General features: G+C 42.3%; 1 protein-coding gene across 1 annotated transcript in view; it reads left to right on the forward strand.

The window, feature by feature from the left end:
• Positions 1–12,945, forward strand: part of ldlrad3 (low density lipoprotein receptor class A domain containing 3) — a 68,216-nt gene extending 55,271 nt beyond the window's left edge. The window contains exons 5-6 of the mRNA XM_079279110.1: positions 8,906–9,308; positions 9,875–12,945. Of these exons, the coding sequence (XP_079135236.1) occupies positions 8,906–9,308; positions 9,875–10,079 (608 nt within the window). The 3' untranslated portion in view covers positions 10,080–12,945. The remainder of the gene's footprint in view (positions 1–8,905; positions 9,309–9,874) is intronic.
• The last annotated feature ends 3,761 nt before the right edge of the window (positions 12,946–16,706 follow it).

Raw genomic sequence — 16,706 nt, forward strand, 5'->3', positions numbered from 1 at the left:
AGTCCCGATGAAGCATGAAAACCTCCCTTCCCCAAAGCGCCACTCAAACACACAGAGATACAGACAGACAGAAGGACAGAGTTGGAGACAGATACAGTCTTACACAACCATACAGGCTCAACTGCATGAAACCATGAAGACATAAACACGTCTTAAATGAGAAGAAAAGACAGGCAGGCTGATAGAGTACCACACACACAGCCTGTCCAATAAGTCCTTCTATCTCTGTGCATGCTAACCAGAAAGACGTGTAGTGCCATGATGGGGCACAGGAACAGGGTGACAGCACGGACATGAATAGTAACACTGGGATGTCAAAGGGATCTGGAACAGTCCTGTCGCAGAGCAGTTAACATGCTTTGCTTCCTGGCGCGGCTTGGCAGGGCAGCTTTCAACCAATCAATCTTTTATGTCCCACCAAGGGGAAGTGTGTTGGCAGGGAGGGTTTGTAAAAACAATAACACAGAACAGAGGACAACGAGGGTAATCGCACGCTAAAGTAAAGGGCACAAACCCTGAGATCTCAAGAGAGAGGGAGAGAGAGTAGTGAAAATGCTTATTACAAGAAGTAATACTCTTTTTAAAGTGTCTCATTTTCTAAAATCCAATTGTGTTGATAACTCTCGATCTTGTTTTAAAATGCAGGCACCATGAAATGATGGCATGTACACCGTTTCTCCAAAGGTTTGTGTAGGTCAGAGTGATAAAGTGTTATAAAGTGTTACATTGTGTCAAGCAGCAACCAACGTTCTTTCATTGAGGACATTGGACCTTTGCAGACTTTGGTCTAACGTGCAGTGAGAACGTCGAGTGTTTCCAGGTCTCTGCTAGCTGAAATATACCCCTCGTGATTCACAGCTTCTTAGCAAGGATGCCATTTATCAGTGTTGCCCGAGGGGATATGTCTCATCTGTAAGGTACAGCACACAAAACAAACATCATGAATCTCAACTGCAACAGTGAAAAACGTGAGCTGGGATGGATCTGCATGATGCACCAAAAAAGGACAATGCTCATCCCCAAAGTCAACGAGAAAACATTGAAACATTCACAGTTGCTGCAAAATGCAATTGATGCAGGCAAACTTGTGGTTTTCAGATGCCTCCTGTAGAGAAAGGAAAGGTATAGTAATCTCACCAAATTGCAATGCTTCCAATTATTGGGAGTAAATGCAATGGAGGGTTTTGGTTATATTCCAGGTGCAGACTTAAATTTAATAGCAGGTGTAAATTGAGTTAGAAAGAGGGTAAAAGCTGGATGATTTCAGTTTTATAATCCTTTTTAGCAAAGTTTATTGCGACCGTAGCCACCACAGTCACTTTTTAGAGTTTGTTTTTCACCCTCTAGATTCCTCTCTGCTGATTGTGTCTGAAGTGAGTCAATGCACGAGTGCACCAAACAACCCACAAGTTGCTGTTTGTAGTTTCACCACCGGTTTTCTTCCTTCTTCCTTCTTCCTTTGGGTTTCTCCACCATGTGGCATGGGTGTAGTTAGCTCACTCTGGACCACGATGAAAGGATTTCTGGGATTTTGTTTGTATCGCCGTTTTTTGCTCGTTTGAGCATCTGAAAGCAGCGTGTGTGTGAATGTGTGGGTGCGTCGATGTGTTTGAACTTTTTTTCCCTTTTCTGATGAACTTACTGTATGGTATGGATGTGCCTGGTTGGCGTGCGTGTGGGGACGCTATAATTGCACGTGGTTGCATCTTTTTGAGGGTGTTTGAAGCCAGATGGCATGCCCCCCCCCCCTCCCCTCCCCCCAACACACCCCTCAACCCAATGCACACCCTCCCGCTGTTCTGGATGCCCGCCCACTACTAACGGACAGAGTGTGAATGTGTGTGTGAGTGTATGTGTGCATGTTGCCAAGGAAACATGAGAGCTGTCTGCCCCCTAGTGGTGTCATCATTCTCTTCTCGTCACATATTGGACTTCATGTGCTGACAAGTCTTGTCACTGGTTCTGCTCCTCATTTTGTCACCCCGTCGTTGTGGGCGTAACTGTGGCTCCCGAGCTGCCAAACGAGGCAGAAGCCCCACACCTGTAATTAGCGTCAGACAAAGTGAGTGCAATAACGGAAAGCACCTCTGTGTCCAACCTCAATCAGCTGGAAATAGTCGCACTCTGCACGTATGCAAATCCTGGAATGCTAAGAGGATGGATCTCCCCCCACACACACACACACTTTGAACTCTTTTTAAAGATGGCACTTTGTGAATGTGAAATGAGTCTTCAGTGCATCGGGAAAGTACAGCACGTCTGTGCCCTATCTTTTCCCTCAGGAATGAGCCAGAGGCGGGGAATATCCCCATTCCCTTTCTTCAGAGGCGTTTTAAGTGTGGCAATTAAGATGTGTGGAGTCTTTTATTTGCCCGATTTCTTTTCATGTTACTCTGCTCATTCATGTTACTCTGCTATTGTTCACTGGCACTTTGCTTCAGTAGCTGCATACAAGCCCACAATGTGTGGGTGTGTACCAATATTCTGTCTCATCTTGTTCTGTAGCACCTCTCAATGGATTTCTGTTTTCATTTCATTTCAAGTAAGACATATTTTGATGTGAAAGCGTATTGCTCATGGGCTGTGTTACAGTTTAATGGGAATCTCTTTATTCTTAGAAGTGGTGCTCCACAGTAGTATCTGCTGGTAAAACACACAGACAAACAAATGTATGATTACACACAGTTGTGTTCTTAGAGAGAATCATTTCGATTTTAAAATGTGGACAGTATCATGATATATGAGAACCTGATGTTACTTACATTTAAAGCTTATCACCAAAGAATGAATTTACTGGTGCCAAAAGAAACTGGATTTTAGAGGCCCAATATTTAAGAGTTTAAAAAAAACCTTATGGGAGTACCAATATATACTGCTATGTATAATACATTCCCATATATATATATATATATATATATATATAGATAGATAGATATATAGATATAGATATAGATATAGATATAGATATATAGATATACATACATACATACATACACAAGGCCAAGCCAATTTATCCGTTGGTATATCCCTGAAATACCCCAGTGCTAGTTTTCACACAAAAGAAGGACAAAAAAAGGAAACCATCTAAGAACATGAGGCTTGTTCGGCTGGTTTAGAAAGGATAGCACAAAGAAGTACAGTAGAAGAGAGCAACGCTAAAAGGGATCCAGGCAAAAAGTATACGTTCCCGGTACTAAAGGGCTACAGTCTGTGTGATTCTGTCTCTTATAATAGATTTAAAGCTAGTTTGGAGCAGCGTGTGTGCAGTTCAATTTCCTTAGTCTGTGGTGGAGGAGAGGAGATGTGTGCGCATGAAACTCAAAAAGACACGATATACCCATTTCTCCACTCCTTCCCTTTGGATGTGTCTCTGTTGGAGACTATTGGACTATTGGACTATTGGAGAGAGAACAGGCAGTGAAGAAGAAACGAGGCTGGAGAGTGTAAAGGGAAAGTGGAGAAAGATTTGAAAATGGAGAGTTGACATGTTTTTGCTGCTGATAAGCATTCCATTGAGTGCATAATCCCAGCTTAGTATAGTTGTACATCCTAACAGCAGGGCACGTGTCATCGCCATGCCAGTAAATTATCAACAACAAGGGAGTAGAGCAGAATAACGGGTGCAGAGGAGAGGACGGAGCAATGGAAGCCGAGGGGCTGGAAGAGGGAGGCATTAGAGGAGAAGCAAGAGGGGGGAACCAACGGCACAGGAGTGGTGAGGGGGAGGGGAGAGGGCACTCTGATGTAATTAATGTGGCTGAGTTGAGAGGCTGCACCTTGCCGCCCTCCCCAAGCCTCCACATATGGAAGCTTTTATGAGTTTATGAACAGAGTATGGAAGCACTGTTATAGGTGCCAATGTCACCGGGGGAGCTGCAGAGTAAGGTTATTCATGTGGAACATAAGCACGTCTACTATATGACGCTCCACTCAGAAACGCTCCGATAGGGTCATGTTTACCCTGATGATTAAAGATGAAGGAAGCTGAGTGTTAAACCATTCATCTATTAGTCTTAGCTAACCATTTTGACTGTTTACCTATTAGCGAACACAACCATTTATCATTACGTTTAGCTATTTCAACCATTACCATTAGTCAAGCTTCATTAACCTTTTATTCATTGCTCACAGCTACGTAACCATTTGAACCATATACAGGGCGTCCAACTCCGCACATTGCCCATGAGATTCATGCATTCATTTTCTCATGCAGTGAAAAACAAATCTATCACTGATAACATATAGCTATAATTGGATTCATAGGCGACATGCACGCCACAGTTTATGTACATTTTAATGTTTGATATAAATAACTGATTTGAAATAATATGACAGCAGGATGAACAATGTGATCCATATTATCGAGGACATTAAAACCGGCAACAAGCTCCAGCTGAAAATAAAACAAAACCGTAAACATACAGACCAGTACAGGCTAATTTCCATTTACTGTGTGCTGTTTAATTCAAGATGTTATGATCGATGCATCGTGTGTCAGATGCCCATTGTGTCTGTCCTCAGAATCAGCAGCTGTCCGTATACTTTGTCTGCACAGTGTTTGTTTCCTGTCTCTTTTTCTCCACACGTTGGTGGTTAGTTGCTGCTCTGTGCTCACAAGTGGACACTGCTGGCTCTATTTGCATGAGCCCAGCAGCACGGCCAGATCGCAGTCAAGTGCGCCCTGCCAAGTGTCATGAAACTGTAGAATGATGAATCGAAATGGCACGTTTGATGTGCACATAAGCACGAGGGGTTCTGTGGTTATATCATAACGGTCTGATGCTGGTTGCACAAAACATAGCCATCTGCCCTGCGTGATTGTATCCCGACAGTGACATTATCTCTCCAGTTGGAGAATGCAGATGGAATGGAGACCGTCTGCCTTCATACGGCTGTAAAGGGAGCCGCCAGAGTGAAGGAAAGGCCTTCTGTATTGTACTACCAACTGGCATGACAGACGGACATTTATTCAGTCTTTAATGCCTTAACCGCCAGTTGAAAAATCTGCATTATCGTGTGAAATAATGTTATTGTTGCTGTTACAACAGTTAACTAGAGATATTACCAGACTAATGCTAATTCATGCAGCTATAACAGCATGCGCATCAAATAGAAATTATGGAAAAGCATCGTAAGCCACCAAACGGAATTAAGTATTTTAGCAGACAGACACGTTTGACTGAAAGAAATGAACTTTGCTGATTGACGATATTTACCAATTGCCCATTAAGCAGGATGCTACATTCAAGGATGTTTTCACAGTTGGCCAGTTTCATCTTTTTAAGTGAAATTCAGCATAATTTGGCCATAATGTCTGGAGGTTGTTAGGCTGATCAACGTACACATTCATCATTGACCTTGATTATTGACTTGGCTGTTTATCTCTAAATGCTTTCAAAATTTGTCTGCTGAATATATTGAATTATATGCCGGGGGGGTGTATGTACAACTAAGTTAATCCACAAAGAACCACACAAAAGCACCACTTTAAATATTGTGTATACTAGAGATGTGGTCCTAAATTTCCTGGAAATAAGTCATTCAGTATGAGAAAAGCTTAAAAAATGACCTGAGAAATCTGCGTTGACTTAGACCAAAACAACGTAATAGTCGACTAACGGGGGACAGCCCTACTTCCTTCAATTTGGACTTAAATCCTACTTTCAACAGTGTCCAGGCAGCTCTGCTATTGGTCAGCAGCAGACATGTCGCCTACCTCAGCCTTTCATGTCAGATTTGACAAGACAAGACAGAAAAGCCAGTGAACTTTGATGTTCAACTTTGATCGTGACACCTCCATCAAACGAATGAGGCACAAAGTAGGCAGTACGAGTCCATGTAGTGTGAGCACAGTACAAGTTTGAAAGCCAGTAAAATACAAAGTTAAACTTAATATTTGTCAGTCAAATGGTTCTTGATTTTCATCTTAAAGAGGGAATGGGGGGAAAAAACGTTTATCCATAGAATGAAACTAAAATATTGAATCATCGGTGAGAGTTTGTGGCTTTCCCATGTTTCCTTTTGATGTACCTTAAACACAACATCTCATCTATCCAGGACTTTGATGTGTGAATCCTATACTTCAGAGAAATTCTATTTCTGCCATCAAAGGACATGAAGTGTGCATGTGTCCGTAAGGTTACCGGTGTGTGATTCTGACTCCTTTCTTTTGAATCAGAATTATCATTGTTGTTGTGAGACCACCCTCGCCTATCTTTGAACGTGGTGATCACACCTTTCTTTGAGCCGCAACTGCAACTAACAGCTCAAAATAGTCTGAAACACAGAACGTGGAGCTCAATCACACTCACAGGACCTCCGTCCTCTAACAGAAAGGAAGCTTGCTTCAGTCTCTTTTTCTCTCTGTCCTTTCATCTCCTGTGTGATTTAAAACAGCCTTTCACTTATCGCTACTGTTCCGAATTGGCTCCCATTGTTAATGTTGCAGCATTATGACTTCCTTTTGTGTGTTTCTCTCAGCTCTCAGAGGACTGCACTGAGACCTGATAGGTGGCAGCGGAGTGATCCCTTTTTATTTGTCCTTTTTTTGTTCTACTAAGTCGTTATGGAAATCATTTTTCTTTGTTTTGGCCTTTCTCGGCTGAGAGTCCAGTTCATAATTAATTGGTAGTGTGAACTGGGGCCTGGTTGGGGCAGCGAGCGGGTGGAGCATCTGAATTAGATAGATTTAATTAAGGCATGGGGCCTCTTGACTACACACTGGTACATAAATAGGCAGTACGCCAGGCTGGTTGTTGTTGAGAATTCAACAGCATGTGTGCACACAAACGCACACTGCTGAAGACTCCCTCAGGCCTTCAAGGTCAGGTAGACTGAGGAAACATGCAGCATGGTGTCTGGAAGAACACGACAACAAGTCCAACTTTGTCAACTTTGTCCAACAGCTCTGACAAATATTGAGTTTTGATAGTTTCTCCAACCCTTAATGGTTCTTAAAAGAAGTTTGACATTTTGGCAAATCTTGTAGATAAAAGAGATTCAACCTTTGATTCATTAAAAGCATTTAGTGCTTGACTTCTTTGGCAATTCAAGTACGGTAGTCCATGAATATGAGATATGAGTTTGCAGGTCATCACAATTGCTTCTCAGCATTGTGGAGGTTGGTTTCGGGCGTTTTCCCGGTAACACTCGTCGTTTTGTTTGTTCCCCCTCTGGTGTTTCGGAGAATGCTGCTACGAACACTGCGCTGAGCAAACATGCCTTTGTGCATGCTCAAAGCTGGCGTGCCATCTATGGAGGCTCGTGCCAACGGTGCCATGCGCGAGTGTAAAAAAGAAAAAGTGAACAGGGCGTCTATATGCCTGACTATTTCTTGGAAAGGCACAGTCACTGCGCCCGGCAAAGAAATAGTCTGGTACGTAACCCAGAGGAAGCTGAAAGCTCCACCTGTTGTTTTGAGGTATTTCTGTACAGATTGAACACACAAAGCCGCGCTATCTGTTTCCTTGTGTCTTGTTGACAGTCTGTATGCAAAGTTAAGCCATCTGGCTGCTGGCTGTAGCTTAATATATGCTGCACAGGGTGGTAAGTTGTTTCCAGGCAGCGTATTTCCAAAAATGTGAAACTATTCGTTTAAGTGCACATTGTGACCTCTATCAATGCATGATTTTATCAATGCATGATATTATCTACTCTGAACCAGTAAGTGGGGTTCCCTTGAGTCAGTATAGCTTTGTAAACCATTGCAGGGTCACACTGGTTGACTTCTTGTGGAGCTCTGCACGTTTCATTTCATCCTCCCTGTAGTTCTGGCTTGTACGTGTTTGGAGACTCTCTACCTTGTGCTAAACGCAATATCCCCCCAAGCGCCTGTAAGTCTATATGAGTCAGGAGTACTTCAAAAGGCTCCAAATGGACTTGCCTTCTTTGCAGTTTCAGGGGATGTAATCCTTACAGATGGAAGCATTTTCGGACGATTGATTTCAACCTTGAGATATCTCGCAATGGTCATTTCCCGGCAATATCCTCAACGGACTGCGTGATGGCTAATGGCTAAAGTACTCCAAAGGGTTTGAACTTTTTAGGAGGCACATGGATGTTTGATGTTTACAGGCAGCAGCAGAAACGCCATTTAAAAGAGCCGCACCCCGAGTGGCTGATTTAAATTCTCACTCTGTAATATCAGTCAGCGGAAAGGTTTAAGTGCTATTCCCTCATCCCATCTGAAATAATAATAAGCTGCAGTGCTCTATGGCATTGTAGTACTCCCTTTCCTCATTTCAGGCAGAGAGTTGCCTGCCCTGCGTTTCTTGCCACTGGCCACGGCTCTCTCTCATCGCGAACGTAAAGTTCCCTGGATTCCGAGGTAGCTCGCAGACTCCCCGTTTCCCCGCGGCAAACATGGTAATGTGTGACGTCCCCCGGTGCCTTCGCTCATCTTCAATGCTGAGCAACTCATGTCGTGTTTCATCCAAAATTGCTGGAAGCTGTTTTGCCCTCACGAAGAATTATTCAGCCTCTCTTTTCTTCCTCTTTCTTTTTAAGATGGAGAGTGAGGTCCCTGCTTGTGAACTGTGGGCTCAAAACTAGCCTCTGCACAGAACACGCTGCGCTTTTTGTTCTCTTTGGGAGAGTCTGACTGCTGTTATGCTTATTATGTAGCACTCTCGTCTCCAAGAGAGGCCGCCTCTATTGAATCACACAGAACACATTTTAGAATGAACCTGAATTCACTGCTTTATATTCATGCCGGTCTTCCTCATTCCCTTCTCCATTCCCCGGGCTCTTCAACTCCACCACTCATCCTCAACTACCTATTCTTCATCCTTATTTCCTCCATTCCTCTCTTTGTCTCTCCTGCCACCACTCATCCTCCCTCTTCCCCCAACCTCCTACATCATCCATCCTCAATTTGCTCTTCATGCCCCTTCCCTCTCCCCCACAGAAGCTCCGGGGCAGGACTTTGTGACACTGGACTATCGTCTGCGCTACTACCCCAGCATCACCTATGCCGTCATTGGCAGCGCAGTTATCTTTGTCCTGGTGGTGGCGTTGCTGGCCCTGGTACTCCATCACCAGAGGAAGCGGAGCGTCCTGCTGCCCAGAGGCGTAAGAGGAAGCTCGCACCACCACCACCACCACCAGCCCCTGCTGCTCTCCCGTCTGGTCATTTTGGACCGGGGCCACGTCCATCCCGGAGGTCCTGGTCTTTCCCCCGGCTCGCCTACCGCAGGGGGCCAGTATAGCTCCACTCCTCAAACACTGCAGCTGCTGTCTGGGACCCTTTATCCCTCTGGGCTCTCCATGGACTCACCTCCGTCATACTCACAAGCTGTCCTGGATGTCAGGTGAAAGCAGTGATGGTTCTAACAGCTGTATGGAAGTTTATAAACTAAAGCTGAAATAGCATGAACGCATTAAAGCAGAAGTAGTGGCGTTAAACGTTGTCTCTCTAGCTAAATCTTGTCGAATTTAGTGTATCATTTTAATTCAACATAATACAACGAATTTGATTTACTAGTAAGTAAGTTAATTTTCATCTACACAGACTAAAGCAGTTGTAAAGGATGCTATCTGAAACATCTGTCAGCATCTGTCTCAGTGTTGCTTTTATGTGACTCATTCAAGTAACCCTTTACTCATCTGGTTACTCATTTACTAGTATATATTATTCATTTAATTATATAAAATAAATGATTATATAGAGGATTTTTGCTATTTAAAAATATTATAAATGACTCAAATATACACATAAATGTAGTGAAGGACATTCTGATTATCAGCACAGTATGATTGAAGGCGTGTACATCCAGACCTTTGGCTGGATGCTGGTCCCAGTCAAAAATATGTATTGTACAGTCCTTTGAAATCACATGTTTCCCCTCTATCTGTTTCTTCTGTTTTCCTCCCCTAGTCGGCCTCCCTGGTTTGATCTCCCTCCTCCTCCATACCTCTCAGATGGGGAGCTTCCATCAGAGGGCGAGCTGCCTCAATACGAGGGCCCTCAAGACCCTTTGAGCTACCCCAGAGCACCTCCCACTGGTCCCTCCACAACCAGAACTGTAGCCTCAGCTACGCAGCCGAGTCTGAGCTCCAGAGAGGAGTCGGACCAGCTGTAGCCTCTCTCTTGATATAACTAGTCAGATATCAGAGACTGAAGGACCAGGCTGCAGGGCCACGAGACCAGGACAGCCCACAGCAGAGACCTGCTGAGGAATCAACAAGGATTAAGAAACTGTACACGACAAAGTGTCCTTAACTTGCTGCCCACACATCGGCTTACTGAAGCACTGGACTGAGACGAGCTCGTCCTGCTAGACTGATCTAGTATGTTGGCTCCCCCTGCTGAGTCCATGGTTGCACTACATCCAAATCAGTTACACATCCATGGGATACTTCACATCTACAGTGCGTTCTGTAGTGGGGTTTATAAGAGATTTTTCTTGTGTTCAATATTAAATATCTAAATTCTAAAGTCTATACTGTTGAGGAGTCCGGCTAGATTTGATGATTTGCTGTACTTCATCATTGGGCAATGACATGTTGAAGCCTTATTCTTACTGAAGTTCTTACCGAGGTGCTGTGTCATTTGTTTTCATAGTTTAAAAGAATACATGCAGTTGTTTGAACAACAGCAGCTCAATAATAGGTACTCAACAATTTAAATCTGTTTCTCTGGTGTTGATGTGAACAGTGACCGGATAATATAGCTTAGGGCTGGGCGGTATTTTTTAAGACTCTACCGGTTTCACGGTATTTGTTTCCGCCTTAATGCAGTGGCGGGCCGTGCAGTTATACCTGGGACTTCACTGCTGTCCTGCAGCTGAAATACCACCTTATAGCAACATAATGGCGCCACAGGTTCTATTAAATAAAATATAATGTTCTCAGATGGTCTGGCTGTGGGATCCACCGTCATTCCTTAATGACGAGCCACGACCCAAAGAGAGTATTATAAGATTTTACTTTACACAACTTGAACGTACTGCTCTGCAGAGTCGTTCCTCGGCTCAGCACTCTATCATGGTGCAGCTCAACTCAGTCAGAATGCATTTGGATTGGCTGAGCTGCATCACGTGATGTGATTCACTACCCATCAGCCTCTGCTGGCTGTTAAGTTTAGTTTCACGATAGTCACGTGCTCGTCCACTGAACAATCACAGCACACTCTGCAACTCGCCTGTACATGGACACTGAGCAGCCCGCCACTGGCTTAATGCATTAATTAATTAACGCCGTAAACTAACACCAGAACGTCCGGTCAACCGGCGGTGAACAGCTGTTTGTGTGGCGTGTCTTCCGTCACTTCCTGTTTCCTTCACCTCCGATTTGCATGCTTTACCAAGCATGCAGTTCGGCGGAGAAATTTTATAAATGTACAATTATTAGTGCTACAAATTGTTTAAATGTCACAAACTGTTGTGTCGTGGTGTTTTGCCCTGTTAAAGAGCATAAGTTGTGGGTTGTTAATTGTTGTTATAATAATTGTTGTTATAAAGTAAAAGATGAGTAGGGTTCCCTCTCAATACAGGTAAGACAACTAGCTCCCTCCGTAGCACTCCTAGCGGCAAACAACATATTTTGCTGCCTGTTGAAAAGCAACAGAAGTTGTTTCGGCTGTGCGGTATATGAAAAATGTATATGTACGGGAAATTGAAACCGGTATAACGCCCAGCCCTAATGTGGCTACAGTTATAATTTAAAAAAATTACATTTTGTAACTTCTACAGTGGTACTTCAAACCAAACCCAAATCATTGAAGTGTTTCCACCAAGTTATTTTTTAGAAAAATGTAAAATTTTCCATATATATTTTCAACAATACTGTAAGTCTTGTTTTCATTTGGATAAATTCAAGCTAAAATATGGACCATTGAGATATATTGAAATAATGTAGTGGAGTAGAAATTAAACTCGCTGGGTCAGCATATATCCATATCAAGTGAGTTGCATACATCATTCCTCTGAGCAGAGAGTCCCATCTCTTTTCTACAAACTATTACATTTGTGTTTGAAGACCAAGTGTGTTTTCATGGAGACACAAAAAGAGAAATGTTTATTTAGTTGATGCCTTACTGTGGGCCAGTTTGGCCCCATAGTCACTTTGTATGTGATTCGTTTTTGGGCACAAATATTCATTGAAGAATATCATCTCTGAGATCAGATTGTTCACATTTAGCTTGAGATTTTTTTATGTATATAACTCTGTCATTTTGGAGAATCATCCTCAGTACACAATGACTATCAAATCCATATCTGAAGGATCTGTGTTTATACATTTGATGTTGTCTTTTAACCTTCTTTTTTTCCCTTCATTTCAAAGTGTTCAACACTATAAATAGTTGGTGGGGCAAGTACAGAAATCTATTTAAAAATAGTTTAAAGGGAGACATGTGTATTGTAGCTGTGCTTTGGATCTTTCTTTTACTCTAGAGCCAGAAGTAATAATGCAGGCACAAGAAAACCAATAAAACCAAAGATAATCATTATTAACTTTAGCGCAAGGATATTGCCCTCCAAAGGAATGATTATAATGTCACAACTGTCTGTACCTTTATGATATTAAAATGTACAACGGTGCATTGAGTAAAAACAGAATTCATGTTGTTTTACTGGTATTACTGTATTACTGGAAGCCATTACTCAGGACAAAATGTATGCCAGTCTGTCTCTTCTGTTGTTTATGTCTTGGTTTTGTTTTAAGGAATGTTGAAGATCAAATTCCCTTTTTTTCTGATTTGATCTCATGGGGTTGACTTTTGCCCATCATGATTTTTTTATCCCCGATATTCTGTATATTGAAAGTAATATAACATTCTGACTCAGATCTTGTGTGTAGCTAGTATTACATTTTCCCAACAATTTAATATGAATATTGCAACATCTGAAGCTTTACTGCCAGTCTGCGCCCCAGACAGGCAACCCTCATATCACAGATCCCCAAATAATAAAGATTTGAGTCGGAGTCGACAATGTGGGTGGAGAAGATGCAAGCATTCAGATCTCTTACGGAAGAAAAAGTACCATTCCACAATGTAAAAATACTCTTCTAAAATATAGTAACTCTGGGCCTTGGAATGTTTTTTTCTGAATGAAACAATGTGGTTACAAGCCAACATTAAAGTACCACTTTGAACTTCAACAATGCATTTTATTTTATAATCTTATTCTGCAAAAGTATTAGTTGTTATAATTGTCAAGTAAATGTAGTTGAGTGATATGTATTTCCCTCTGAGGAGTACAAGCATGAAGTAGTATGAAATACATATTCAACAAATGGATAACCAATCACAGAAGACAAAGATTCTAAAATAAAGTACTGTTGTTCATGATGGATTACGAAGCTTCTGGAATAAACACATTCACATTGTAGCCGTCGTTGGAAAGCTACGACCATGACAGAGCAGAGTAAAGTGTACACCGCAGCGAGATGTCTAAAAATAGTAATAATATTACTCCAATGACATATATGACATCACCAACCAATTTGTCGCTGGGCCAGGGCCTCTTTGTACATTATTGGTTCATTTTAATTCCCTCACCTCTCCACTCTGTTCCCTGACAAAAGTGATTGCCTCCACAGCTGATTTTATTTGGAACGAAAAGTCTGGATCACGCTGTGATGTTTTTTTATTGCGGCTCCAAGAAAATGTTGGAAAAACACAGCGAGGCTCATCAGAAGCAGCTCAGCCATCCAAGACAAGTGGAGGAAGCTGGAGGAACTTATTGGAAGGAAACACCAGTAAATCAAGATATTACCTTGATACTTTGATTATGGTTTCATTGAGTATAGTATGACATACAATTACGTAATATAGTATGTACTAAAACGTGATGAAAAAAATCTCTCATCGTATCGTAAAACATGTCAAAAGAAATGTCATTAAAATCTATGCCATGGGTTATGAATTAACATAATATGCCATAAATTACATCAATATCATTACAATATCATCGTAGAGAATGGCATAAAAATGTAAAGAATAGTGTGCCAGAAAAATAAAATAAATATGACGTAAAAAGCTATTAATATAAGTATTGTAATGCCATAAAAATGTCATAGCATATATACAAATCATAAAATTGTCCAAAAGGTTAAAAGAAAACGAATATAGTATGCCACAAAATTATTCAACAAAAATGTCATAGTATAATATGCCACGGAAATGACATAAAACAAGTCAAAATAAAAATAACAAACTGTAATATAACATCATAAATCATAAAAAAAAAACATGACAGTATAGTATGTCAAAAATGGTATGCCACTTTACCTTTGCAAAATATGTCAGGGTCTTATATACCATGAAAAAGTCATGGTATAGTATAAAATTGTCATATAAATGTGATAGTATTTAAATGCATTCAAATGTCATAAATGACAGCTCGTGACAGTCAAAAAGGGATCTTCCATCCAAAAACTGATATTCCTATTCCAGCTGTACCATTCTTCTTCTTCTTGTTATGGTCTAACTGAGGGTTGCAACTGTTACTTATAAGTCGCATACAGCCACCTACTGTACTGCCCAGTTTGTAGTCCAAGACTGCTTTTACCTGGCTCAAACAGTCACGACATGCAAACACACATAACTGCATATCCGTGGTAGCCATGTCTGGTTTATGAAAACGAACTCCTGCCTTATGACCCTGCATTACTTTACTGGCCCTGTGCCCTATATTATAACCAGCCCAGTACCTCCATAACAGTTTAAATGCCTCTAAGGTTGTAAGGCCTGCAACTCATAAAATGCAGTTTTCCATATACAAAAAAGCAATTACAGCTGCTGGCTTGCTGTTTGAATCAGTTTAAATGAAAACACTGGAGGAGAGGGAAATACGCTCTTGTTCGAGTCCCCTCAAGTATCCATGATTTGGATCATTGGATGGCACTGGCAGCTGAAAAGAAGTCCTGCAGCTCTATACCTCCACCAGTAGAGGTCACACTGTCACCATAATGGCCAAAGCATAGCGCAGAAAAGTTCTTCATTTCTGTCCTGCTTTGGTGTAATCTAAAAAGTCTAATTTAGGTTCTGTCAAACCTTTGTTGGTAAAAAATGATCAAGCTTTGAACAATGTTCAAGATTTGCATACATCTTAGATGCATGGCAACTATCTACATCTCTTATGACACTAGTTCACTGAATATATGAATATTATGAATACTATCTCACCAGTCACCCCCTATTTTCATTGTAATGTACCCCAAAACCCTACATCTCATTTTGCCCCTCCCACTCCAATATCCGCATCACATTATGACATATCAGATGACATGCGATACCATCTCTCACGGCACACGCCCATATATCTCCTGTCCTTCCCATTGCCCTATACCTGCCCCTCGCACCGTAATATGTGCCCACACTCATACATCTTGCATTTTCACTCCCTTCACCCTTTCTTCCTCTTCCAGTGTTAGGAGCTCTTCTCTCATCGCCCCGCTCTCCTTTACCTCATCTTAAACTCTGATGGCGGAGGCCCATGTTTGCTTAGCCCGAGTCCTTAACTACACAGACTTTAATTAGAAGCCTGCACTGCACTGCACCTTGCTGTCTGGTCTATTTCTGCTGGCAGCTGGTAAATGGGCAGAAGGAATATTTCAACAATTGCTGTAAAATAGTGTGTTGCTGGACCAGATGACGCTGTCCCTTGAGTTATGACCCCACAGGACATGAGACCAAGATCAATGGACCCTCAGTGGCCAATGATGCAGAAGGGAGCAAACAATGACAATAAGGAAGAGGAGTAAGAGTTGAGTTGGCTGGTATGGGCGTAGTGAGGGAAGTGGTGGTGTTTGTGTTCATGTAGAGGGGGACTATTGTTCACAGACATCATGGCAATATTCCAAGGTGACAGGAAAGATAGATACCTTTCCTCTCTTGGGGGTCTTTCATTTGGCATTACTGGCCATTAGCTGTTGGATACAGTACAAGTGTGACAAAGCTGGCTTGTATCCCACTGACAATAAAGACCTTAATTCTTTCAATTAGTGCTGATGTGCTCATGTATTTTTTCCGATAATGTTTCTCTCCTGGAAAAAGGAAGCGATATAAAGGGATGTGTTCACCTGCTTTCACTCATGCACTTTTGCTCACACATATACGACCACGCACACTCTCTTGGCCGGTGCGCCATAGCTCCAGTGAACTGGAGATAAGGCCCAGTGTTTTCACATGTAAATGGTGTGAGCGTGGAGGGGAAGGAGGGTGTATTGTTAGCATGGAGAAGCTTTGAGGGGCTCTGAGGAGCTCTGCCGAGGGTTTGGCCAGCGTGGCCCTTATCAGATGAAGAGCAGGCCTCCGAGGGAAGGAGGGGTCGGTGAGGGACGAGGGCTGGGTAGGGTTGAGGGGGCCAACAGGAGAATAGAACAGCTGGCGGAGTCACGCGTGCAACCTCAAAAACACACAGAGCCCAGACACGCTGAGCATGGTGGGAATCTCCTCAGCTAGAGAACCACAAACACACGGCCTCTTGTGTCATTATCAGCCACCAGCCAGCAAGTCTGAGCACATAATCACACACACAGCACATGAGAAAAGGGAGCATTTCACACATAGACACAATCATTGAGGACAATCACAGAGATTCACAAATACACATTTCCATACAGGCGTCTTAACGCGTCATTAGGCAACACACACAGAGAGAGAAAATGAAAGACTATGGTCACTCCAAAATACAGAGAGCTAAATCACCATTGAGAAATTGGCTAATTTCACAGAATGAATAAATCAGCAATATTTTCAG

The sequence above is a fragment of the Melanostigma gelatinosum genome (assembly GCF_949748355.1).
Source record: "Melanostigma gelatinosum genome assembly, chromosome: 1".
Classification (NCBI taxonomy): domain Eukaryota; kingdom Metazoa; phylum Chordata; class Actinopteri; order Perciformes; family Zoarcidae; genus Melanostigma; species Melanostigma gelatinosum.